This window comes from Nestor notabilis, unplaced genomic scaffold (genome assembly GCF_000696875.1).
Source record: "Nestor notabilis isolate BGI_N333 unplaced genomic scaffold, ASM69687v1 scaffold4430, whole genome shotgun sequence".
In the NCBI taxonomy this organism is placed as follows: Eukaryota; Metazoa; Chordata; class Aves; order Psittaciformes; family Psittacidae; genus Nestor; species Nestor notabilis.
This window is the reverse complement of record NW_009911420.1, coordinates 9,170-33,993: the sequence shown is the minus strand read 5'-3', so window position 1 is coordinate 33,993 and position 24,824 is coordinate 9,170. Positions and strand designations below refer to the sequence as shown.

General features: G+C 46.3%; 1 protein-coding gene across 1 annotated transcript; it reads left to right on the top strand.

Annotated features, from left to right (window-relative positions):
• Positions 1-900: 900 nt before the first annotated feature.
• LOC104401144 (synaptotagmin-like protein 2) lies at positions 901-23,963 on the top strand. The gene is made up of 16 exons (XM_010014610.1): positions 901-1,001; positions 3,253-3,404; positions 8,131-8,215; positions 9,692-9,785; positions 9,941-10,034; positions 10,654-11,772; positions 13,079-13,177; positions 15,162-15,253; positions 15,713-15,814; positions 17,911-18,080; positions 18,868-18,970; positions 19,623-19,784; positions 20,521-20,599; positions 21,156-21,255; positions 22,114-22,319; positions 23,818-23,963. Exons 1-16 carry the CDS (start codon positions 901-903, stop codon positions 23,961-23,963), a joined length of 2,904 nt encoding a protein of 967 aa, XP_010012912.1.
• Positions 23,964-24,824: the final 861 nt, after the last annotated feature.

Genomic DNA, 24,824 nt, shown 5'->3' with positions numbered 1-24,824 from the left:
TGCAGCATAAAGCAAAGTGCACACACATTGGAAAATGAGCAGCCTCTGGTATTCTGTGGCATAACATGCAGCAAAATAAGACTTTCAGATTGCTTTCCAGAGGCTGGCTGCTTATCTTTAGTCTCATTTAAGCCAGAAAGAAGTGTGGAAAAGAAGGTAAAAAGCAAGCAAGCAAGCAGTTTGGTAATTTACATGCATGTTTTGCTTGTAGCATGCTGAGTCAAGTGTTTACCTGCTAGTAGGAAAGCGTCTAAAATGGAACATTGTCTTGGTGAGGTTAATGCCACGCTAGGAGCTGTAGGACAGGGAGAAAAGTAGGGCAGCTTGTTTTGGAACTTGCGCTGAAGAGCAAATAAAACCCCCAATGTACACATTTGGTTACCATATGTCGTGCTTATCATAAAAGGCATCTCGGTGTTATTTCTTTGCAGGGATGCTTGAGCTCCCCGGAGGCAGACTTCCCCGCTGAAGAAAGCACATGCCAGAGGTGCCGGGTTGCAGTGGGTGAGACGAGCTTTCGTGCCTGTTGAGGGGCGGCTGAGGCGGGCAGCGAGCTCACCCCTTCCTGTGCTTGCCTTTTTGATTGACGTTGGCTTCCAAGTGGCTGCGACTGTGCCTGAAGGGAAAGGAAGGAGCAGGATTTTGCTGGGAGCATTTCCCTGGCAGGGGAAGGCATGCAGCGCAGAGCCTGCCGGCGAGGAGCCTGGCACTGCCAGCCCAGGTGCTAAGGCAGCTCCCACCCAAGCCATGCTGTTGTGAAGCCCGTTGCCTCCAGCCGCGTCTTGCTCAGCTCGGCGCACCAGGGAGGGTGCCCATGGCATTGCTGCGGTCTGGGCTGCATTAGCTCCTGGTGTGTCGTTGCTTCAGCTGTCTGAGGAAGTGAAGAAGATTGCAGGGAAGATGTTGGACTTGAGCTTCCTGACCGAAGAGGAGTATGAGAAACTGATGAAGGTTTTGCAGAGAGACGCAGAGCTGAAGAAGAAGGATGGGGATCGCATCAGGTGAGAGCATGCGGTAACAGCAGGATGTGAGCTTATCCTGGGGGCATTTTTTACTTCTTCTAGAGAGGAGTTTGTGTGTGGATGTGTGTGTGTGCAACAGGGAGAGATCCAGGCTGCAACAGTGCCGGCCCTTCTTGCTCAGACCCCGATAGATCTTTTCATTGCACCTCCAGCCTTCTCAGCCATCCTGCTGTCACTGCTGTCCTTCCTCTGCATGAATGGACTGTCCTTCAAGCTAATCAGCAGCCCTCAAGAGATGGCAAGGGAAGTCGTCCCTTTCCTGCTCTGGGAGGAAGATGCTGATTTCTCAGTGTCAGAGGTCCAAGCAGGGAAGTAGCTGCTACCTTTTTTCCTCAGTTGGTAGCACAGAATCCCACAGAGTGCTTTAAAATGAGACTACATCCCCATCTCTGCTTTGTGTCCCTCTCGTGCTCGTTGAGGTGCGTGTGTATGCAGCATCCATTCATTGTGCAGGCAGAGAGGGGCAGTGGGAGGCTACATGATCTGCCAGAGGTTGCAGGGAGCTGTTTCAGAGCCGGTTCAGCTCACTTGCCACTGGCCATCCTGGATCTCAGGTCTGGTTGATGGGGATTGCTTGTTGCTGCTGTCAGTTTTTAAATGCCAGCCGTTAGACCATCTGGGTTGACAGTATGCACCATGCTCAGGAAGCTGGCACCAGATTCTCCACAGCAAGAATTGAGTAGCTCAGTGAGGGTGGATGATACTGTGCCAGGTTACCCCTGTTAAGGATGTGAGTCTTTGACTTGCTGTTGAGCCAGAAAAGAGTAAGCCCCGTGTAGAAGGGATGCTCATGGCTCAAAGAGGGAGTGGGTGGCTTTGCAGCTGGCTCCAGGGACCCTGTGTGCCCTGGCCTCTGCTCAGAAACAGAACTGGTGGTGGCATGCACATGTCTTGGACTTGAGGTGTGTGTGTCTGCATGTTCCTACATCTCCTCTGAATTGAACCAAGGGTTTATCTTTTTTTTTTTTTCTTCTTCATTTTTCTCTTTTTCTGAAATGCACTAAGATTTCTGCTCTGCAGTGAAGGTTTGGGGAAAAGAGTGTTTGGATTATTTCAGGTTTGTTTCGCTCCTCTTTGGGAGCTGTTGCACTTTGGGAGCACAGTGAGTGAGATGCTGAGCAGGGTGGTGCCAAGTGCCCCTTGCTGCCCGTATGGCTATAGGCAGTAAGACCTTTGGTACAAGTGTGGGCATGTTTGGCTCCAACACCACCTGCCTGCTGAGTGAAGGGAAGTCACATTACACTGATCTGGTGTTAGCAAGGTGAAAATATCTTCATACATCCCCTCTGCCCTAGCACCTTGAGACCCTCACAGGGGCAGGTGAAGCCCAGGTCTGGGTGGGAGCTGTGCAGCTCCCTTGCTGTCAGTGCTGCTGGTCCCCGAGCATTGCCTGCAGAGCCTTGGGTCTTGTTATTCCATACCTCTCCCTTCTGGCCTTTAGGCAACCAAATGTGACTCTTCGTGGCTGTTTGATATCTGGGGTTTGCCTCTTCCTCCTCTGAATTGGACTGAGGTAGGAGTCTCTTGTAGCCTTTCAGGTCTCATGGGGACCCTGAATGGTGGTGAGCTGTGGGATGCAACACCCACTGAAAGGCAGCTAATTCAGCAAGCTATGGTGTGAAAACAGAATAACTGGAGGAGGGTTAAAAGTACATGGTAGCAAATGGAGCTCTGAGGGGTTTAGGTGCCAAAAACCAGCCCTGGGTGTTCCAGAGCCAGTTACAGTAGGAGCTGTGCTCAGGAAGGAGAGCTAACTGTTTGAGTGCCGAAACTGCTCAGTGTCCAGGGAGAAGGCTGCAGGCACAGGTTGCTCCCCAAAATAACATGATTTATTTCCATGGCTTGTGTCAAATTTGATCCAAAAGGCTTTGCTTCTTATAAAGAGAGTAATAAACCATAGGGCAAGACCTGCAAACAGCCCCGCCCCTTCCCAAACCCTCAGGGCTGCAAAGCAAATGGACACATCTCCTTGCCAGGTGACTGATTTGGATTTGGAAAATGTGGAAGAGGTGAAAGCCTGTGTTTACAAGGTTCTGTTCCCGCTTCAGATAAAGACTAAATCAGGTTTTGGCTTAATGCTGGTTTGTCCCTTGTGATTGCAGAGAATAACCTCTGAACCCTTTACAGTATCAGACAAGTGACCTTTAAGGACAGTTGTTATGAAGATAGCTCAGGGGGAGTTGAAACCTTGGAGCTCTTTTTGGTGTGTAATGTTCTCGTTGACTTTCAGGCGGATACAAGGCTCCATCAAGGATGAAAAGAAGAAGAAGTTTGTGACAGGTGAATGGTTTTCAGAAGTGAAGGCAAAACGGTTCCAGGAAGACTTAGAGGGACCTGATCTGCTTCGGGCATCGATTAGAAGGAAAAAAGGCAAACTAGAAAGTAAGTATTTTAGTGTGCATCTTAAGAAAACAAAATGATGGACCAGAAAAAAGTGGTCAAGTTATGGGGGTCCCCCTCTACTCAGAGCCTGCTGAGGGCCAGTCTTTGTGTCGTGGTAAAGGGATTCTCGGCTAAGCTGTGAGTACTAGAAAAAAATACCTAATTATCAAAATCAGGGCCCAATGTGCCAGAGGACCAAGGCAAAAGCTGTTCACCAGCTACATGCAGCACATTAGCTTCTTTCTTCCAAAATGTCTGTTTGTCAGAGGTCACTGGTATAATTTCTTGTCATAGAAGCAAAAAGGGAAGGGATGGTACAGAGCAGTTTCTGGCATCAAACTGATACGTGTGGTCAAACACACCCCTCGCCCCAGTTCCTGGGCAGGTCTGATAAAGCCATCCAGGCAGCTGCTCTCACAGCCTCCAGGGTGGTGGGGTCAGTCACACCTCTCAAAAGGAGGGGGTGCCTCTCTTCTCCTGGCAGATATTTGCCCACTGGAACAGGGGAATAATTCCAAGGCACAGTGTGGTTTTCAAAGTAAAAAGGGCTTTGCAGACAAGCCTGAATGGTACCCAGGCTGTTGTGCCACAGCAAGGGTATCCAGGGGACCATGTGCTGAAGTGCAGCAGATGTATTTCATGTTGTTTGACGTGCAGGTGAACTCTCATGGTGGTATGTAGAACAGATCAAATCAGAATTGTCCGCTCAGGGCAGAGAAGAGACCAGTCTCATGCGAAAAGAGCAGGGCTGTGCTTTGGGTCCAAATATAACCAGCCTGGAGCTGGCACTTCGTGCTGAACATCTGTGCAGAGCAGAGCTGGCGATGATTCTGTCCAGTCCTTAACATGAAGACAGACCGGCTGACTCCACAGCTGGACCGTGGGACTGCAGCCTAGTCTCACACAGTCTCCTTAGTAGTTTGTTAGGGTGGGTAATCATAGAGACCCAGACCTGGCTGGTGAGTTACTGGGTGCTGCTGCTCTGGGGAAGCCATGGCCTTGACAAGCAGCTCTGAGCTGTCTACCACAGTCTCTAATACAGGGACCCTATAACTGGGCTCTGTTCTTTTGCAGTGGAGGCCACGGTTAGGTAAAGGGTTATCTTCCATCTGTCCAAAACTCAAATGTCATCTCCACCAGTTCAGTTCAGCCCTCTTTCCTGGGCCCAGCTGCTGTGGGGCAGCAGCAGTGTAGGTCACGCCTTTGTGTAATGGGTCTTGTTGGCCAGGATATGTCTCTAATGTTAATTGCCTGGGTTTAATATAGCTCCCTTAGCTCCACATTTCTTGGACACAGTCTCGGAGCTAAGCACTGGTTAGGGACTTCACCGAGAGCCTCATTTTCTGTTTGCTTTTTACTTGTTCCTGACAGCGCTCATAACTTAGCATAGATTCACTGGAGCCTCTGATGCAGAACTGGCCCATCATATTTCATATGAAGTTGCTTTTATCCTTGGTATTAAGCATTCATGATGTCATTAAATTTACTGTTTTATCATCCGTCCAGAATGCTAAAACATATAAAACGTTTTTCGGCCTTGGCCTTCCAGAAATGGCCTTGGCCATTTCTACAGACCATGTTCTGCTTTTTGAGGATGTGCTTTTGTGCTTGCACCCTCTTTGCATGAAGAGTCAGACACAAGCTTTGTCATCTGCAGCTCAGCTAGTGACCAGCAGTGAGGTGGATTCATCTGCCTTTTGCCTTGCCAGAGCCATCAGCCCGTTTAGCTTGCTGCCCATTTCAGGAAAGCAAAATTTGAAGTACTGTTGGGTTTAGATTTAACCTTCACTGCTGATGTGCACGTATGAGGTGTGGTCTCAGGTTATCATCTGAAATAATCACATTAATACAGCAGTAATATGCATGTCTTTGCATGTGCATTAGTTGACTAATGCTGTTTTAAGAAGCAGCAAATGTTACTAAATTACTATAGTAATTAGATTTAGATTTAGCCCTCTTCATTTCTTTTTTCAGCTTTTTTTCTTCCCTTTCTTTCTCTTTTTCTGTTCTCAGACTTATTTTGGTAAAGCACAGGTATAACATGACTTTTTCCTTCCTCTTTTCCCACTGCCATTTTGCAGCACTGCTTAAGGATCAAGAATCTGCAGCTTTTATTTTCACATTGCTGTTGCCTGTTGTGTGCTCAGCTTCTGCAGTGGTTAACATGTAAATTGCATCCCATTACACAGGAGGGCAAGCACTTCTCTCACTGACTTGTCAGCAAGAGCATTGCACTGGTCAGAGCAGCACTTTGCCCATCTACGAGCAAGGACAAGGCCCCTTTACAAACCATTTTGGCTGTGCAGCTCACGTTCAATCCTCAGTAGATGAGATGGGGGCCTTTGCTTGCCATCTTCACACCTTTTTTTGCTTCTTCTGGAAAGATCAGAATCATTCACCTTCTGTTGGCTTTCAAGGTGATAAAGGGGTGAGTGTTCATTTAGCCGAATCAATGTAACGTGCTCATGACTCCAGCTGTTAATCCTGATTTAGGTCTTTGATGGCTGTGTTAGGGAGTGAAATGAGAAAATTCCTGCATGGAAAAGCCCTGCTGAGATAATTGCTGGCATTCTCTTTACATGGTAAATGGGCAGAGGAGGGGTAGAAATGCCCAGTGACCTTTTCTGGAGGAGGGTTTCAACCTCCAGAAGGGAGGGTTATATGGATCCCTAAGGTTCTTCACAGTTGGTATTGATTGTAATAGAAAACATTAGTAATTGGCAGTAATATAAATCTATAAAATAGATACCCTGTATTTAAACTGCAGCAGCACAGATGGGTGAACTTGGTGATAACTTCTCCTTTAGCTTTTGTGCAATGGATAGGTTTTCTAGGAGAGGGACCATTTTATCCACCCACCAAGGCAAGTCAGCCCTGATGGCACGGTTAGCTGTGCTTTCCCCAGGTGTTGAGTGTCTTCATCTTAGGGTGATAAGAAATTAGTAAAGCAGCTGAAGTAGTAAAGCAGGAGTGGCTGTATATATATGTGTATAAACATATGTATGGACAAGTTAAACTGGTCAGGCCACTACTAATTTCTGTTGTAATTTGCTTCTTATTCTGTCTCATCCTAAAGTTAGCAAAGGCATTTTGCTTGTCTTAATGGATCATAACATACTAATAACCTGTTTGTTTGTGGTGATAGGAGCCAGGTATAGCTGTGTCAGTGGCTGAGCCATTTTGAAGGGCTGGGATTTGAACGGGAGGAAGCAAACACCTCCTCCTGCCTCTGCCAGCCAGGAGAGGGGAGCTCTGTCTGAGGGGGAGGTGTCAGTGAAAAGCAAATATGACACAATGCCTTTGGAAGGGAGGTGAGAAATGAATGCAGTCTTTGGTTGTCAAGGTCTCTTCAACCACGACAGGCAGAGGGGAAACGTGGGAGCTCTGTGTTTGGTTCCTCTACTTCCAGAGACTTCTCCCTCCCTCGGGTCTGGGGCAGGAGAGGAGGATGTGGCTCGCTGTATAAATAAACTCTAGTCACTATGCCTTCTCATGCCGGGGTGTGATGTGGCCTGTGTGTGCCACCAGCTATACCACAGCTTGTCTCTCCCAAAATGATGTTCAGTGATGCTTTCTGCACATCAGTGTTTACATGGGCAAAACACAGTGCCTCTCTGAGACGTGCTGTCTAAAACTGGCTCACTCTGACACCACCAGACCCTGCCTTCCAGCAGGAGTGACTCCCCAACTTCCACTACTGCAGAAACCACAGGGCCACCCAGCTCCCTCTCATGTGTGTGCCAGACACATGGTCATAGTGCAGACAGCCTGAGCAATGACTGCCGTGGTCCCCTGCACTGTAGGTCCAGGCACTGGGCAGGAAGGAATTGCTGGGACTGCAGCCTTTTTCTCCATAGGGATGCATAGACAAGGGGGAGTGAAGCTCCATCTTCAGATATCCCTGTTACCTGGCTGTGCTGATACTGGATGGCACCACACAGGCAGCATCGGTGTGACACTGGTAGCACAGCCTCACTGTAGGTCTGCTCTTGGGCTCAGTGCAGTTTCCTGACCAGATAACAAGCAAGGCTGTATTATTTTATGTCATATCTGAATCCTCTGAGCCCATGATTCTGCTGTATTGTGTAATGCAATGTATCCTAAAGAGATTTGGCAGTTTTTGTAACAGGCAGATTCACTCTTTAAAATAGACCTGGCTGCATGTGAATAAATATGTGGAGATCTTGTTGAACAGGCTAACCTTAGTTTTTCATTGCTGTTTGAGAGTTTAATCCCTTTGGTTCTGCAGTAGCAAGAAAGCCTGTTTGCCAGCAAAATGAGTAATGCAGCTTTATTCCCTGGCAGGCTGCTGTAAAGGTTATCGTCTTCTATTGTTTTCTTTTTCTTCAGGGTGTTTGAGAGCTTAGAAGACATAGCTGAGCCTTGTGCCAGTAAAAATAAGAGGGATCTCCTCATTAACTGTATTGGCCTCTCCTTTGTTTGCCAAGATCGGATGGCTTGAGTCAAAACAGGAAATGGCTGAATTTAAATCCTGGAACGGATTAAGTTTATTGACAGCCCCAGCAGTGTCCTGCGAGGGTTTCCAGGGATGGGACAGCTCCTGGTGCGTGTCAGGTGCTGGGCAGCTCGCTGCGGGGTCTGAGGTGCCTTGGCTGGGTGGGCATTGCGGGTGATGCTGCACACCAGGACACCATTAGTAGTTCTATTTAGTTTAAACCCTTAACAAGTTTAATGTAATTTCTCAGTTGTCTCTGTTGCATTACAGATGAGGCCAACGAGCACATCCGGACAAGTCTGGAAAGCAAAGCTGCCCCTTTCCCTGAGCACGCTGCTGGTGCAGGAGAGGAGAGGTAACCACTCCTGCTCATGCAATGCTCTGGCTGCTGCCCTTACTTCTTATGACAAGTGAATGCTACCCCTTAAATCCTGGTCTTTCATTGAGTTCCCAAAGCTATGTAAGTAATAGGTGATATAGGATATTTTTAAACCCTTTTTCCAGGAATTGTCAGCATATCAATCCTCCCCTAATAACTGAGTACTAATGTGCTTATCCCAGAAAAGTCTTTTCCTGCATGATTCGATAAGGAGTCAGTAAAGTGGAAGCTGTCTCTAATGTCAGGATATTCTGTTAGCTTTTCAAAGTAATTATGGTTTTATTTGTTTAATTTTTGCCATGGAGCAACACTAACAAAATGAATTGTTGGAGGAAACTGCTCATTTCCTGCTGGTGCCAACCTCAGTGTCCAGTGCTCAGCAATCTCCATCACCACTTGGTAGGTTTTCATGTTGTACTGACTGAGCAGAAACACCCACTAAAAGCACCCCCACAAGTAAATCAGTGACCTCACTCAATATTCTGGGACTATGGAGGAGCCATTACAATATTCACATGTATGTGTGTTGCTCCCGTCTTATTTGCATTTTTTGTCAGTAGAATTAGGAATCATTCTTCACAGGTGATAAGTGCTCCAGCTAAATATTAAATATAGGCCTTGACAACACATCCAGACCACTTGCATCTGATCACTGGGTCTTGTTTAATGAAGGATCTAGAGCCAAGAAGCCCAAGATGCTCCTGCTTACTGGCACAGCAGTGGTCCTAATGTTTTTTTTGGGGGGTTGATTAAATCCTGAGCAATGTGCTTTGTTTTTTCTCATTTGACCCCAAGCACAAAGCATTCCCATATGAAATCTCACCAGCTTGGAGAGCAGCCACCGCTAGACGTTCCCAAAGGTGGTAGAAACAGTCAAGTAAACTGCCTGCGATAGGTGTTTCTTGCATTTATTTAATAGGCAGTTAATAATTAACTTACATTCCAAGCATGAAGATGTATATTCTGTACTGTCCTCTAGTTTGTAAGTCCATCATCAATCTGGTTATGCCTTTGACCTGAACTGGGAGGTGTGGCCTGTTCCTTCCTGGGCCATAGCATGGAAATGCATCTCTCTTGCATGGCTCTTGGGCTCTTCTGGCACTGCTGCTTCCTCTGTTTTTCCCTACTGTTTTCTCCCGGAAGGGGAAAGTCTGAATAAAGCTAGAAGCTGACAGCATTGTTTTTATTGAGCAAGTTCTCTACTGGATGCAGTGGGAGACTCATCCTTACTCCAAGTTCAGGCCATTTAACACATTCCTCAGTCCTTCCAAGCAGTAAGAGAGAAACTAAATGAAGGCACCAGCTCTGGGCAGCCCTATATTGGGCTGAGTCAGATAAAAGTGGCAACGTAGCTAAGCAGAACTGAGATGATGTTGAAGACTTGCCTGATCATCCTGCCAGGCACATCACTAGTGCTGATCTCCTTGCTCAGGTGTTTCTCCTCTCCCACAGACCCAGCACACCTGCTCGTGATACTGCAGATGGGCATAAAGTCTTGCCAAAACTGAAGCCACGATTTCCTGTCCCGCTGTCTGCATCACACAAGGTAATACAGGCACAGCCTCTGCGCTTCATTTCATTATTCCTTGGGCCTTTGCAGTCTGTACCTGCTGGTGGGGGCTCCACAGGCTGCCTGCACTGGTGTCACTTTTTCCAGTCTTGCCAGTTTATATACTCTGATAGGGTTTGTTTTCCATTCAGAGATCCAGTATACATGATGTCTCTTCCTCAGAGAGTGACACCGGAACAAGTCCATTTGTGGCTGCAACAAACAGTTTGCATTTGTCTAGAAAAGGTAAGGTTTTTGTTCAGTGAGCCATTGGTGGGTTTGTTACTCAGCATCAAACACCAAGGTACAAGATGCTTTTTGTATGTGTGTACAGATGAGTAACAAAGAGTATTTCTTATCTTGGCATGTGAGAGTGGGCTGCCAACATTTGTATGAGTTATACCCAAGGCAGCAGGGACCAAGAAAAAAGATCCAATGACTGAAACTTCTTTTGGCTCTCAGTACATTTAAAACTGTGTCCTTGGCTCACAACTCTAATCCACAAATCCAAGTTACTTCCTTCCTTCCTTGAATGTATAGTGTGGTTTTGGTACACAGCAAATAGCCAGTAGGAAAGCTGTCAAACTGAAAGCAAAGCTGCAAACTCATCTCCAACTCACAGCAGCAATTTAGAGCTCGGTGGATTTTCCCCATGTCCTTTGGCAGAGAGAAGGGCTGGGGTTTTCAGGGCTTTCTTCAGATGGAAGGGAGCTTGTAGTGTCTCAAAATGGAGAAGAATTAGGAACATATTGATGGTTGCTGGAAACTCCCTCTGGCTTCCCTTTGAGAAGCTGCAGCCCAGACCTTCCAGAGAAATACAATGTGGTGTGGTGGGAAAGGTTGTGAGCATTTGTTGTTGTTGTAGGTCATGGAGTATCTCCATTGCCCGCCAAGGTTTCAGAGGATGCTGTGCATCAGCTCAGCAGCATGGCTGGAGGAGAAGCTGTTGATGGGGCCAGTGGCACCACAGTGGGGCCAAAAACTCCACCTGAAGACACTTATGCTCCCAGCAAGATACCAGTTAAGAGGAAACCAAGCAGAACTTCCCCCATATCCGAGCACTTTGTGAATAATGTGGGGCCAACAGAGAACAGCCTCCCAAAGAGAGAGCTGCCGGCAAGCCCCAAGCCCCTGACCGCAGAGGGGGAAAGCAGCCAGGCTGCGAAGCAAGGCGTGAACTATACAATCTCCTCGATGAGTAATAAGGAGGAAGAGATCGGCCTCGATCGTGAGCGCTTCAAGAACTTGAAGAACTTCTGGGAGAGGGGAGCAGACTCTGTGGCAGCGGGCAGTGTGCCGGCAGACCCGCGCTGGGGGCAGGCAGGCGGCCGGCAGTTCAAGCTGTGCCGCTCACTCTCTGTGCAGTCTGGGCAAGGCCACAACAGTGAAGAAAAGCCTGGCGCCTTCCCCAAACCACGAACCCCCCACAAAAGGACGATAACCTTGTCTTCTAGTGAGGAAGAACCAAGCTATGTAGCCCCTGCAAGGAAGGGCTCGGTTTCCGTCGTTCCTAGATCCACGTACGCCAAGAGCAAAGGCGGCCCGGGTACGAGAAATAGCACACTGAGTGAAAGCAATGGGAAGCTGCCGATGCCAGAGGATGAGAAGGCAGCACAGCGCTGCTCCAAGAAATCCAGATTGCCTGTGCGAGCGCCTTCCGTCCAAATCGAGTCTCCTACCAAAGAAGTGTCTGGCAGCACGTTTGAGCCAGAGACGCCTACAGAGTTTATCGTGGCAGAAGAGCCCAAGCACACAGCGAATGCACTGGCGAGCAGGGTACAAATACTGATCGAGCCGGCGCTCACAGATAGTGAAAACGATGATGAGGAAGAGGAAAGATCTGATTTGGGCACTCATGGCAACATGGACGTAAGTGGAGAGCTACCTGAGGGACAAAAGTGTGAGTCTTCAGACAAGCCAACCCCCAGTGAACCAGCCGGAGAGAGAGCAGCCGTTCAGGGAACGGACTCGGCTGTTTACTCAGGTACTGAGGGCTGTGACTGCACCCTGACACCCCAATAGTCATCCCTAAGCCTGCTTTCTTCCCTAACCCTTCTACATTTTGCACGTTTTCTTCATTTGTCCATTTATCCTACATTGCAGTTTGGGCAGAGTTAGCGTGTGTGGCATGTGTTTAACAGCTCTGGAAACAAACCTTGTGTTGTGCAGTGTGAGTGCAAAAGGAGGCAATGCCACGTTCCCTTTGCCTTCCTCCCCACTGGCAGCCCTCTTGCCTTGCCTGTGAGCACCTCAGCTCGGGACAGCCCTCCTTTTCTTTTAGCACTACCTACAACAGGTCACTGGAACTTAACTGTATTTCACACACTGGGAAGACTGTAGTTGCTTCAAACGGGTGTCTGGAGGAATTCTTTGTGGTGGCAGAGAAAAGTTTGACGCAAACTGAAGAAGTAAAATGTGAAGCAAGTGTGATACATTGGCTGTTAGGCTACCTTGATATAGCAGCTGGCTGGCAGTGCTTAAATGACGTTTTGGGTCTTTTGGGAATGCACAAGTGAATTTATATATTAAACTGCAACCAAAGTGGACTGCACAGAGTCTGGTCTTTCTGGCTTCTGGTGCCATGTTCTTTCCATGATGGTGTCAATAGTATCACTACTTCATCAACCTCTTTCTCTGGGTTTGATGGATTCTTGTAGTGGCTGTTACTATGAGGAAAAGTTACTGTTAATTGCAGTTCATTTTACATGTGGGCTCTGATTGCCCACAGCTTTGCTCTCTGCTAAGCAAAGATCTAGGAAGAGAGAGCTTCTTACTTCTTTTTTCCAAATTTCCTGTCTTCTCGTACCTGGGTAAGACCTGTTTGAAAGGATTTTCCATAGACTCATCTGATTTTTAACTGTGTCGTTTTTTGGCTTATTTCCTACCTCATATAACATTTGTATGAAAATCCTGAGTTACACTTCAGGTAAATGCAAACATTTCCTTTATATACCAGATCATTCTTATATTTCTCAGGTTTTTTACCTAATTACTACATTAATTTCAGGATGGTATTAGCAGATTGCTGTGTTCCACTGGAAACTCTTTGCAAGTGCTGGTCTATTTTAGGGACTGGGTTGATCAAGTGTTCACATTTCCCACCATGGCATGAAGAGTTTTTCTCAGGGGGAGACATTAAAGCATACTGATGATTTGGGAGCAGCCCTGTGTAAGGTAACTGCAGAGGGAACAAAGACCAGGAGAGTCACACACACGCGTGTGCCCGTTGACACACTGCCTATTCATGTTTGTTTGTTTACCATCTTGATTTGGCTTTTCCTGTATTCCAGAGGAAGATGGGGATCGTTCTCCTGCTGCTCAGGCATTGGCCCGAGCAAACAGCATTAACCTTGCAAAGAGCATGGTGAACATTTACACAACCACAGAGAGTGAGTAACATCTTTTCTTTCTTTCTCCTTTTTGGCTTACATTCCCTGAAGGTAATATATTATGCCTGAGTTCTGCATCCCTGGTGCTTCAGTGCACGTACCAGGCAAGGAAAATGACGTATTGTTTCATCATCAAATTAGAGAGCTTATAGTGCCTAAAATTTAATTCAGAGCCAGGAAATTGCAGCTAGATTGATGGTGTGTTACTCAGGGTCTTCAGCAAAAAACACAAGGTCTTCAAAGGGTCGGAAGCTTGTACTAGTCTCTCCTCTTCCCCCACCAAGTATGGTGGGAGCTGCATGGCAGCCTGTGCAGTGATTGATTAGTCAGAGGTGCCAGACCTCAGATCCAGCATGCGAGTTGTGCTGCAGACCCCAGTCACATAGTCACCGGGCTTGCAGTGCCCAGCTGGGGCTTCTCACCTCACCAGGGCACACCCCATATGCTGGACTGATCTCCCCAGCTACCAGCTGGGACATGCTTTATGGTGACATTTTCTCCCTGAGAAACCAAGAGAAGCTAAGGAGAAGGCAACCAAGAGAGCAGCAGCAAATCTAGAAGAAACCCGTGGACAAGAAACCTGTCTGTGCCACCAAGAAGCCCAAGAAAGCTGCAGCTAAGGAAGGGGGCCTAAAGAAGGCAGCAGCAGCCTCTGTGGGCAAGAAAGTAACAGTCCCCTAAAGGTGAAAACTAGCCAGCCCAAGAGGACAGCTAACAGCTTGCCTAAAAGCAAAGGGGCCAGGACTGAGGTGGGATGGGTGGGAAGGCAATTCCTGAGGGAAGGGTAAAGCTGCTTAGAGGAAACGATCAAGCCTGTTTAAGTAAGCCTGACCCCCAGCCTGAGGGAGGAGCGTCCCCTTCGGGGCTGTGTTGAAGGCAGTCTGCAGGTGGGACATGCTGCACTGCCTGGTGACTGTGGCCACCCTGTGTGGTGGCCTTATGCCAAGTGCCTCACCCATTGTATAGCACAGCAACGTGTCGCACAGCTTGGTGGCTTGAAGCTTCAGGTCCCACGTGCATTCCTGTTCAGTAACATGGTCTTCATACAGACAGCCAAGATTTTAGCCTCCCCTTATTAAAGCTTGCTTAAAGCCACAAACATCATCAGTTGTTTGCAGCATAACAAGTAGTCTGTGGAGAGGGCTAGAGCTAAGGGTTTGCTCATGTTTGGAAATAAAAGTAGTAAATATCAAATGAATGGTAAATTATATGCAAACTAAATCATATAAAAGGAAAATGCCAAAGAAGCTCTTGGGCATTTTGAGCGTTCAAGAATTTATCGTCATGATTAAGATGCTGAACAAGTGTGTGCATGTGTACGCATGTTTATGCACATCTGTCTTCTAAAACCAAGTTCTTCTGGGATAGAGATAGCCATCTTCAAGGGAGTTATTGAGAAAAGATAAAGATAGAGCAAATAGGTTTTATTTAAACATTTAAGCAGTCCAGTAACCATCTTTCTAAGTTGATAGGAAGCTTTCTGACTATTTTGTTTTAGGTATCTGGCTATTTTCCACCTCTTTGTCTAGCAGACTGGTTGAGGTGTATGCAATGGTGAAATTGTAGGTGTAAGTATTTTACAGCTCTTTTGTACAGAGCGATATACTATGAGATGAAAATGTGAGCATGTTTGGTTCCTTTGACATGAGGCAGACCTGTATGGTTTTAGTCTAAATTAAATCTATGCAAAGTGATGCAGATACATGTCCTTAGGCTAATAAGTGGATTAAATTAGCCACTAGAGGGAGTTCGCAGCGTCCCACACACTTAACAAAACGACGCTCGTAACAGCTTTAATGTTAGCTAGCAGATTTTGTCCGGGGGGGTCAGCATCAACGGCAGATGACAGACGTGGCAAGTAGGTGGTACTCCAGTGCCTCCCGTAAGCTTTTTCTTCTTCCTTGTGCCCTTAAGCAAAATACAGGTTTCTTATATTTTCTTGACTGACAAGATATCTTGATGCCTTTTTTGTTTGTTCCTATAGCCTACAATAAACCTCATTTGATACCCCATCAGTTTCTTGAACCTGAAAGAGTCAAAGAGCTGAGCAGATCCTCTCCTCTCCTGTTGTCTGAGGTAGGTCAAATTCCATGAATGGCTGGAGTAATGTTCACAGCATCCCCTGAATGGCCATCAGATTGATTAGAATATTTCTTCTGGGCATGGACAGTACTTGCTTTAGGGCATGCCTTGTTTATGTCATAAATAAATGAGAAAAACATTAAGAAGAAAGCCTCAAATAACCCAGACCAGCCCTTCTATCCTGGAGGAGTTTAGTGCTTCCCTCTGTCTCAGACTATTCCCTGCCCTTTCCAGGAGCTCAGGCAGTTGCATGCAGCTCTGTTTGGAGGCAGTTAATGATGACGTTCATTGCCAGTCTGAGGGAATGCCTCTGGGGAGACTCCCTGCTCTCTCCTCCACTCTCCTCACCTAATCGCTGCTTAACGGGACTCTGCTGAGCTACTGGTTTTTCTCTGTAGCCTTGCAAAGTGCTTGTACAGCAGGGCTGAAAGATGCTTGTTATTTCCTGAGCAGACGGAATCAGACACAGCTTCGGAAATCAGCTTCCAGTTTAACAAGCACAAAAAGACGCCGAGCGTTGGCAGCCACTCCTCTGACATGGCATCTGTCTCCTCGGTAGGTGTTCAACTTGTGCATCTCGCTTAGGTAGGGTTTCTCCGTCGGATGCAGTGACACTGCATTTAGGCAGATACTGGTGATGGTGATGCGGCCTCCAGAGCATCCTGTTCTTTTCTGCACGGTACATTGTGAAAAGAATGGTGATGGTTAATTACTTACTTGTGTTAAAGGAGTGTCTCCAGGTACCATCTTAAATTAGACCCACTGAGTCATTGTTAGACAAGTTCACAGTAAGTGGTAGCCCCCACTCTGAGGTGCGGATGCTCTGAAGCCAGGCAGTGTGTGTGGGGGGTGCTTTTTGTAAGTGGGGAAGTGAAGCACACAGCTATTAACTGACGTGTTTGTGGTCCAGCTCCAACAGAGCTGGGACTGCGGACGGGTGCCCTCTGCAAGCTCATCCTTCACTTTATCAGCAAATTCAAGGGAACTCAGAGCTGGACAGCAAAAGCATGATTTAGAACTTCAACTTCAAAGGAAAGATGAGAAGAGTGTGGAGTTGAGCAGTTTTTAAACAGACAGTGTTTGGGAGGGGGCTCCTTAAAACTGCTTGAGTTTGCTGTATTATTACTGGTATCTCTGAGGCGTACATGTGAGATTTAAAGAATATATGTGAAGCAAAGCGAGTAGGGAGAGGTCGTGAATGTGGGTAAATGTTAAACCCTTGAACTCTGGGCCGCATGAGTCCTTCTCCTAGTCTTGAGGGTCTGGTAGCTCAGATGAGCCTGTGGTGCCCAAGTCACGTAGGTGGTGTTGAAAATCTCATCCGGGGTTCTCTGCTGGGCTGGTAAATGCAGCTCCAAGGGCTGAGGGGAGACGTTTAGCAGGTTCTTGTAGGTTATTACAGAATGAAATACAGAACCAAAGGGAGTAGGGGAGACAGAGAGAAACGGGTTCATTACTAGGGAAGTTTTTTGATAAACATTGATGAGGGGCAGCCATGAGGAGTGAGGGGAGGTCGTGGGGGGAGAGCAGGGGTGGCCATGAGGGAAGATCATGAGGGTAGAAGTGGGGCGATTGCGAGGGGACAGGAGGGGCAGCCGTGAGGGGATTGTGAGGAGAGTGGGCGGGGGGACAGGAGGGCCAGCCATGAGGGGACAGGAGGGTGGCCATGAGGGGAGATCGTGAAGGGAGAGCAGGGGCAGCCATGGGCCATGAGGGGTGATCATGAGGGGAGATCTTAAGGGAAGATGAAGGGTGGCCATGAGGGGTAGGGACAGCAGCTGTATAGTGTGGGGCCACAGATGAGGTGCGGCTGTGACTGGAGATCATGAGGGGCAGCCATGAGGGGAGATCACTTTGCCCTTAGTGCCATGGTTTAGTGGTGGGCTTGACAGTCCTCGGATAACGGTTGGGCTCAATGATCCTCAAGATCTTTTCCAACCTAGCTGGTCCTGTGATTCTATGACTGGAGCCCAGAATGATGCCAAGAGGGTGAACTATTTCCTTTGTAAATGGCATTAGCTTTTATGTTATCCCATCAGGAATCGTGAGTGATCAGTGCAGTTTTGTGCAGCTCTGTGCACATTGGGAGCAAGCAACAAGGTAGTAATAGTTCTTCCTACATTTCTAGTCTGAGGTGTTTCTTACTAACCTATATTAAAAGTTGATTGACAATTGTGTGACTATATCTACAGTAAAGAATAAGTGCATGTCCAGACAGTTCAAGTTCTCTCAATACATTTCTTAGTGATGAGGCTGGGTCAGGATAGCAACTGTTTGTACTGCAAGCATAGGGAAAGGGAAGAGATTTGTGTGGCCTCTCCCATAATATTTGGCTCTGTTCCCCAAAAGTTTGGGATTTAGGGGTGAAAAATCTGCATTTCTTGAGTATTCAGGAGAAGAATGTTTTTAAGTCCTGGTCTAGGATAGCACATCCTTAATTTGTGAGACCCTATTTGGGTTCCCCAGCCCTTGCTTGTTTGAGCCCAGCTGCACGTGTGGGCAGTTTCTGTGTCAAGGACACAGTAGTACCTGAGGACAGAAACTGCAGCTTATTTCCCTGGGAATGCACTGTTCAGACTATTGCTTTATCAGAAACCAAGTCAGGGGGCTGCCTATCTCAGTGCCACTGACCTTGCTCTTCCACCTGGCAGGTGAGTGGCAGTGTGCTCAGTGTCTACAGTGGTGATTTTGGGAGCGTGGATGCCCAAGGCACTGTGGAGTTTGCTCTGGACTATGATGAGAAGAACCGGGAGTTCCAGGTTCATGTGTCCCAGTGCAAGGACTTGGCTGTCGTGGATGAGAAGAAAGGCAGATCTGACCCGTGAGTGATGCCTTGGTGCTTTCTGACTTCCACATTGCTGAAATTTGTGTTCTGAGGGATTTTCTTGTTTTGTTTTCTCTTTTTAAATGTCATGGTTTCTCCCCTCCTTCAGACTTCTGGTGCGTGCTTACTGCTGGGACTTCCCTAGCTGATGGTTTTGATACACTTGCATCAGTAAATATGTTGCCAGACTTAAATTCGAACAGATTGACAAAGCTTTGATCACTACAAAGACAGTTCCTCTTATGACTGGAGTGCGTTGTCTGTCTGCACACACGTGAACCTTGACCTCCCCATGGTGAATACACTTTGGCAATAACTGGCGATGCAGACACATGCCTACATGAAAATAAAGTCCATAAAGAAGTGCTGTTGGGGGCACAGTGGTATTTGTACAGAGGTTAGTGATCGCTGGTTTAAAAGATTTGAACCCTGAGAGAGATACTTACAGGCATTCCACGTCTTTCCTCCTCTATAATTTCACTCTGATTTTGAATGCACAGAGATGCTATAGTTATGAGCATTTCAGAAAATAGATATATGGCCTTGCTGGCTTTGTATATTGTCTAGACAACTGCCTGTTCTGAATGTTGGTGACATCTACCCAACTCCAGTGATATAACTTCACATGCAAGCCAAGTTAATATCCCAGCAGGTCTCTTATTTTTGCCCTCAAAGAGTCAACCCCAGGACTTCTGTTTCCATGTCACCATTCACAAGTGTTGTCCACTTATTAGAGCTTGCTAATGTGGAATGATACCCACCTGGAGTTTGTTTTCTTTTCTAGGTATGTTAAAACTTACCTGCTCCCAGACAAAGCTAGAATGGGTAAGAGGAAAACTTCAGTGAAGAAGAGGACTGTGAATCCCATTTACAACGAGGTGTTACGGGTAAGAACAAATACATGCTCTGAAAACATGTGTTGTAGCAGGCACCTGTACCAGGTCAGGTCTTGAAAGGTCTTGCCACCTTGGCCAGGCTTCTTCACCTACCTCCTGTCAATGTCACGCTTTGGTTTGCAAGGGTAGAGATGTTAATGTTTCTCTGCACCCATCTGTGTGGCACCCAAAATTTCTCTGTCAAAACTTCACAGTGGTCTTTGGATGAGATAGGGGCCTGCAGCCTTTGCTTCCCTCTGCCAGAGCAAGGGGCGATCTTCTTCCTTTCCCTGGCATGCAGTCAAGAGGCCTGGACTCATAAGGAAGGTCTTCATTATGTGATCTTACTCATCAAAGCCTAAAGGATTATTTAACAATGCCTAGGCCTGTATTAGTAGTTCCTGAAAGAATATTGGTTTTGCCCTGTGATGAATGGAGCAGTAGGTTTCCCTGTGCTCAGCAGAAAAGCTTTGTCAGGGTAGTAGTATTGTTGCAGGAAAAAGAGAGATGTTCAGAGCGATGCCAACTCGTTAGGGCATGTGTGGAGTGGCTTTGAGTGTCTCAGGGCTTACTGAAGGTTTGGAGTAGTTTATTTCCAGTTGGGAGGAGGTGGGGGAGAAAGGAAGAAAAATTTGAACAACCTGACTTCTCTTTCTTCTTCCAGTATAAAATAGAGAAAATGGTATTGCTGATCCAAAAGTTAAACCTCTCTGTTTGGCACAATGATCCACTGGGACGTAACAGTTTTTTGGGAGAGATTGAAATAGATTTGGCCAGCTGGGACTGGAGCAACAGGAAACTCAACTGGTACCCACTGAAGCCCCGAGTAAGTGTGTCTCATCTGCAGTCCTATTTCCTAGCCCAACCCTGCAGCCTTTAGGGGTGGCAGAAGTTCTTCCTGACCCCTCTGAGGTCTTCAGGTGTGGTGAAGCAGAACAACATGTATTATACCTAGGGAAGAACAGTGGAACACCCACAAGCCCTGGACACGTTAGTGCAGAATTCAGTGCTCTGAACACAGACAGGCCTTCCTGGGTCTCCTTTGGTGACTGATCTGTAGGGACGCTTTCAGAAATGTGATCTGACACTAATCAGCAGAAACTCTGATGTGACTTTGCCTCTCTCTCTCCTCACATAAAGACCATCCCTTAAAAACAGACAGCAGAATTAATAGGTGAGGCAGTTGAACATGCCTTGAAAGGTAAATATTCAGGTGGCAGTTTTTGTCAAGCCTGTACAACTTCCTGCATCTTTCTGGGTTCAGAAGTCTGATTTGAGATCCCTTTTCAGAAAATAAAGGACATATGTCTTTCAGAACTCAGATGCTTAATTATGTCCGGTTGGACATGTCTGGAAGGGCAGCCTTGCTCTGAACCCTCAGGCTTTTGATTCTGGGGGACCGAGTTTGAGAACAAAGCTGTGAAGAAAGGAGCTGCTCTGAGAACAGGCTGCTCCAGCTGTGCAAAATCAGAGTTTGTCCCTTTGTGCCCCTCTATGGATCTCTTTGCCTTGCTATGTTTACACAACCCCTTGTTTAATCAATCAAACTCTTTCTGTTTCAGAGCCTTTCTGCTGTTAACGGTGTGGATCATCGAGGAGTGATGAGTTTGTCTATTAAGTATGTCCCTCCAGGAAGCCTAGGTAAAGTGTGTTCCATGCATTGAGAAATACTGCCTGTATGGAGCCATACAACTTGCAATGCCTCATCTGTTTGAGAGCTCTTGGAGTAATGTCATTAGAGCAAGATCTTAGAGATCAGCACAAAGGCACAACTGGCAGCGCTTGATAGCACTATCTGCAGCCTACATCTGATTTTCACATCTGGATTTATTAGGAAGGTGCTGCGGAGAGAGGAAGGGCTCAACAAACTCAAACTCATCAGGTGTTCTGAGCCCTGTGGGCAGCACACAACCCCTCTTACTGTGGGGTGGCACAAGGTTGGGTTTGCCCAACAGTTCCTTCTCCTTTCCTGTTTCAAAGCTGCACCCGCACATTGTCAAGAGCCCTGTGCAGCTGCAAGAGTGACAGAGCTGGTAGTAGTACTGTGGCACCCAGGCAGAAGGGTGCAGAGCTCATGAGGGAGTAGGCAGGAAAGTCGTGTTGCTTTTCCCTCAGGTTCCTGGAGAGGAAGCCTGTCATTTTGCTAGTTATTGTTGGATAACTGGTATGACAGTTTTTCTCTTCTCCTAAATGGCAGGTCCCAAGAATCCTCCCTCTGGTGAAGTTCACATCTGGGTCAAAGACGTCAAGGACCTGCTGCAGTTGCGTCCTTCTGGAGTTGACTCCTTTGTGAAATGGTAAGTGCACAAGCATGGGACTGGCTTTGGTCCTGACTCACAGAACAGTGCTTTCTTCCCATTTCTCAGGCTCACCTAGCTGTGCCTCCATACTGTAAAACATTCATTGGGCTTTTTAGGAGAGAATTGTTGTTCCCTTGTGGCCATATTAGGAAAATCCTTGCTGTGATAAAGCTCTTGGTCAGTTACTGTGACTCACACAGTGATTTGCCCTAATAACATCTGAGTGAGAGGAATATGTGGGAATGAAGTTTTGATATGGGCTTGCATGCAAGGTTTGGGAGTTTGTTAGGGGCTTGTCAGAACTGACATAGAGATGATTGCTTGCAGCTTCGGTCTCCTCCATAATTTAGTGTGTGCAGTTTTCTGGAGCCTGCAACATCAGTTCTTCCTGTTACATGGGAGAAGGTGCTGCAGATATTCCAGAAAATCCTTACAGAGTTCTCCTGCTGGAAGTTTTGCTGCTCCAGAAGCCTAACTGACCATTTTGAAATGCCCCCTTAGGCATCTAAGCAATGAAAAGTTATGAAAATAGAAATTTGTGAAAGTCATGTCCATTTTTTAATGTAAAATGTCGGGTTGCAAGAAAAAAAAATAATTGCCAAAAGCAGGAAATTTAAAGCCAGTACCCTCCTTCCTGAAAATGTTTGCTTTTAAAATGGAATATTAAAAGGCAAAAAAAGGTTTCACCCAGGAATTATGAACATTTCCCTTTAAATCCACAGAGATTTCTTATGTTGAGACCAAATTCCTGCTTTCTTCAGAACTGAGGCTTGTTTAGACCAAGGAATTTTTAGGAACAGTTCAAATGTCAGGTGATACTCAGTATTACATGCTGTGTTTTTTCTGCTCTCAAAGCTATGTGCTTCCAGACACCAGTAAGAAGAGTTACCAAAAGACCCGAGTCATAAAAAGAGACACAAACCCTGTTTTCAATCACACTATTGTATATGATGGCTTTCATACAGAGGATCTGAAGGATGCTTGTGTTGAATTGACTGTGTGGGATCATGAAAAGCTTACCAACCATTTCCTTGGAGGAATCAGGCTGGGCCTTGGGACAGGTAAGGGATTTTCTTTACACTCAGTGAATGCTGTTACCATATTGCTGAACTACAAGATATAATGGGAAGTTGCAGAGTGTTTTCCTGTTGGGGAGAAATCAGGAATGGGGAGCCTCAGTAACTGGTGAGAGTCTTGATACTTGCACTGTGTCTTGGATGGAGGGGGCCCTGGTACCATGATAGTAACCCTCTGCTCCCATCTCTTCTGCCAACGTCAGCTCTGAGGTTTGGCAAAACTCCAGAATCTCCTTGGGTCTGTCAGTCTGGTGTTACAGGAAAACAGGCTGTGTTATAAATCAACATTATATTGCTGCTTCTCTCAGGGAAGTGTGCTCAGATATGAACTTGAATGCCATGCGGGACAGCACCACCTGGTGACTCTGTCCACATTACCTCCTCCCTTGAAAAGCTTTGGTAGCCTGTTTGGAAAACAAGGCAGGCTACACTAGTTGATCTGGTAGGTAATCAGTACTGAGAGTTCATCAGCTGGAACGAAATCACCGACTGCAGTGACGGAGTTGTCTGGGTGTAGACTAAGGTGTTACTGTTGGGTTTATGGTTTATTTTTATTTAGACGATGTAGCGCTGAAAGACCTCAGCAGAGGTGCCATTTGCTCCACTGGGAGGTGTCACTGTCTCTGGGAGCTGATGCCATGAGGTTCATATTTGTGTTTTTCTAAGTGGGATATCTAAGGTTTTCTAAAGCATTTGTTGTTAAGCAAGAGGTTCTCTGAGAGATGAGAGACAAAGAAAAGATTTTAGAATGCTGTAATAAAGGTTAAGTGCTCCTTGAGGGTATTGGGAAAAGGCTTAGAGTAGCAGGAAGGTCTGCCTTGCAGGTGTGCTTATGTATATTGGATCTGGTTGTGTGTTCTGTTCTCAGTCTCTCTCACCAGGAGGGTTGTGAACTATCCAGTGGGAAGGGACAACAAAAATAAGCACATAAGCAAGATAGAAAAATACCAACTGCAAAGGTAGACCTTTATCTCATTGGTAGGTAGTCGGCACATGAAAATCTGGTTGAATAATCAACTTGGAATTGATGTACATGTTTTTCCACTATCATATGTTTGATTCCTGTATAAATGAGATGTAGAGCAAGAGAATTTTGACAAATACTCCACCCTGTCCACAAGAAAACCCTTTCCCTTACAGGATTAAGGGAAATCCTTCAGGATTTCCAAAAGGATTAAGGAAAACCCAGGTCTTTTAGCCTACCAGTCTGAAAGAGGCAGAAGGGCTTGAACCCAGTATTATTTTCCTTGGCAGGTTATGTTTAGGGTTCTTGCATTTTGTGGTTTTCACATTGCCTTCATTCTGAACTTGATGTAAAATGGAGGTCATCAGCAGGTTGGTTAAGGTGCAGCTTGCTGAGGAGAAGTCAGCACCATTTGTATTCAGACACTGCCTGCAGCAGTTCCATCCCACTGAGTATTTTTGCATGGAGTAGGAACTCTTTGTGTAGCTCCCAACATTGTAGTTTTCTTGTTCTTTTCAGGTTTGAGCTATGGTATCTCTGTGGACTGGATGGACTCCACGCAAGAGGAGGTGGCCTTTTGGCAGGAGATGATGTTGGCTGCCAATGAATGGATCGAGGGATTGCTGCCACTGCGCTCCCTGGCAGGGAGGAGAAAACTAAAATAACCTGCATTTGTGCCATAGAAAGGCTGAATATGTTCATTAGTGTTAGGAAACTTCCTGCACTGAGGTGATGGAGACCATCCGCAGGGCTGGCAAGCGTCAGGTTATAAGGCAATTGATGGACAGCACTTTGGAGATGTTAAATGTTAAGTACTAATTCCCTAACAGAGGACATGGAAGATACCAGACTGATGCTATACTTGATATGACCAAGAAGAAACTTCATTTGCCTTTTTATTTAATCATTTATATTCAGTATATTTGAATTCCATTAAGCTCTGGGAACAATGGCAGAAGGAAAAGGAGATACAAATTTTTCTTTTTCACTGTTTCTTGTGCCATTTTTTTTCTGTGCAGCGATGTAGTTGTGCTAAAGCAGCAGCATGGTATTATTCATATTCCCCTGCAAGTGGTACACTTTGTACTTGATGTAGAATTGCTCCAAGTCGCCAGCAGCACAGTCTGAGAACAGGAGTTTTGCATTTGTGCTGGTGATAACACGTCTCTAACGTGAGGATAAAGTGAGATCCAAGGTGAACATAAAGAGAGGACTATTTGAAGCGGAAGATGAAGCAACTTGAGGAGGATAATGGGGGATTCAATATATTAATTTCTTTCTACTTTAATATGAAAGAGAGAAGTGGTGGTCCTACAGCTAGTGGGGTTTTGCAGCCAGGGGCAGTTTTCCCACAGGCTTCCTCAGTGACCTCAGGCAAGTTTCTCTATGAAAGGACAGTTTCAGTGCAATATAAATTAAAATGCTTGCCCAAATGTAAAATATGCAACACTGCTGTTGGACCTAATCTTACCTTTGAAATGCCTTGTGTGCAAAACATTTCAGTATGAAATCATGTAGGAAACAGT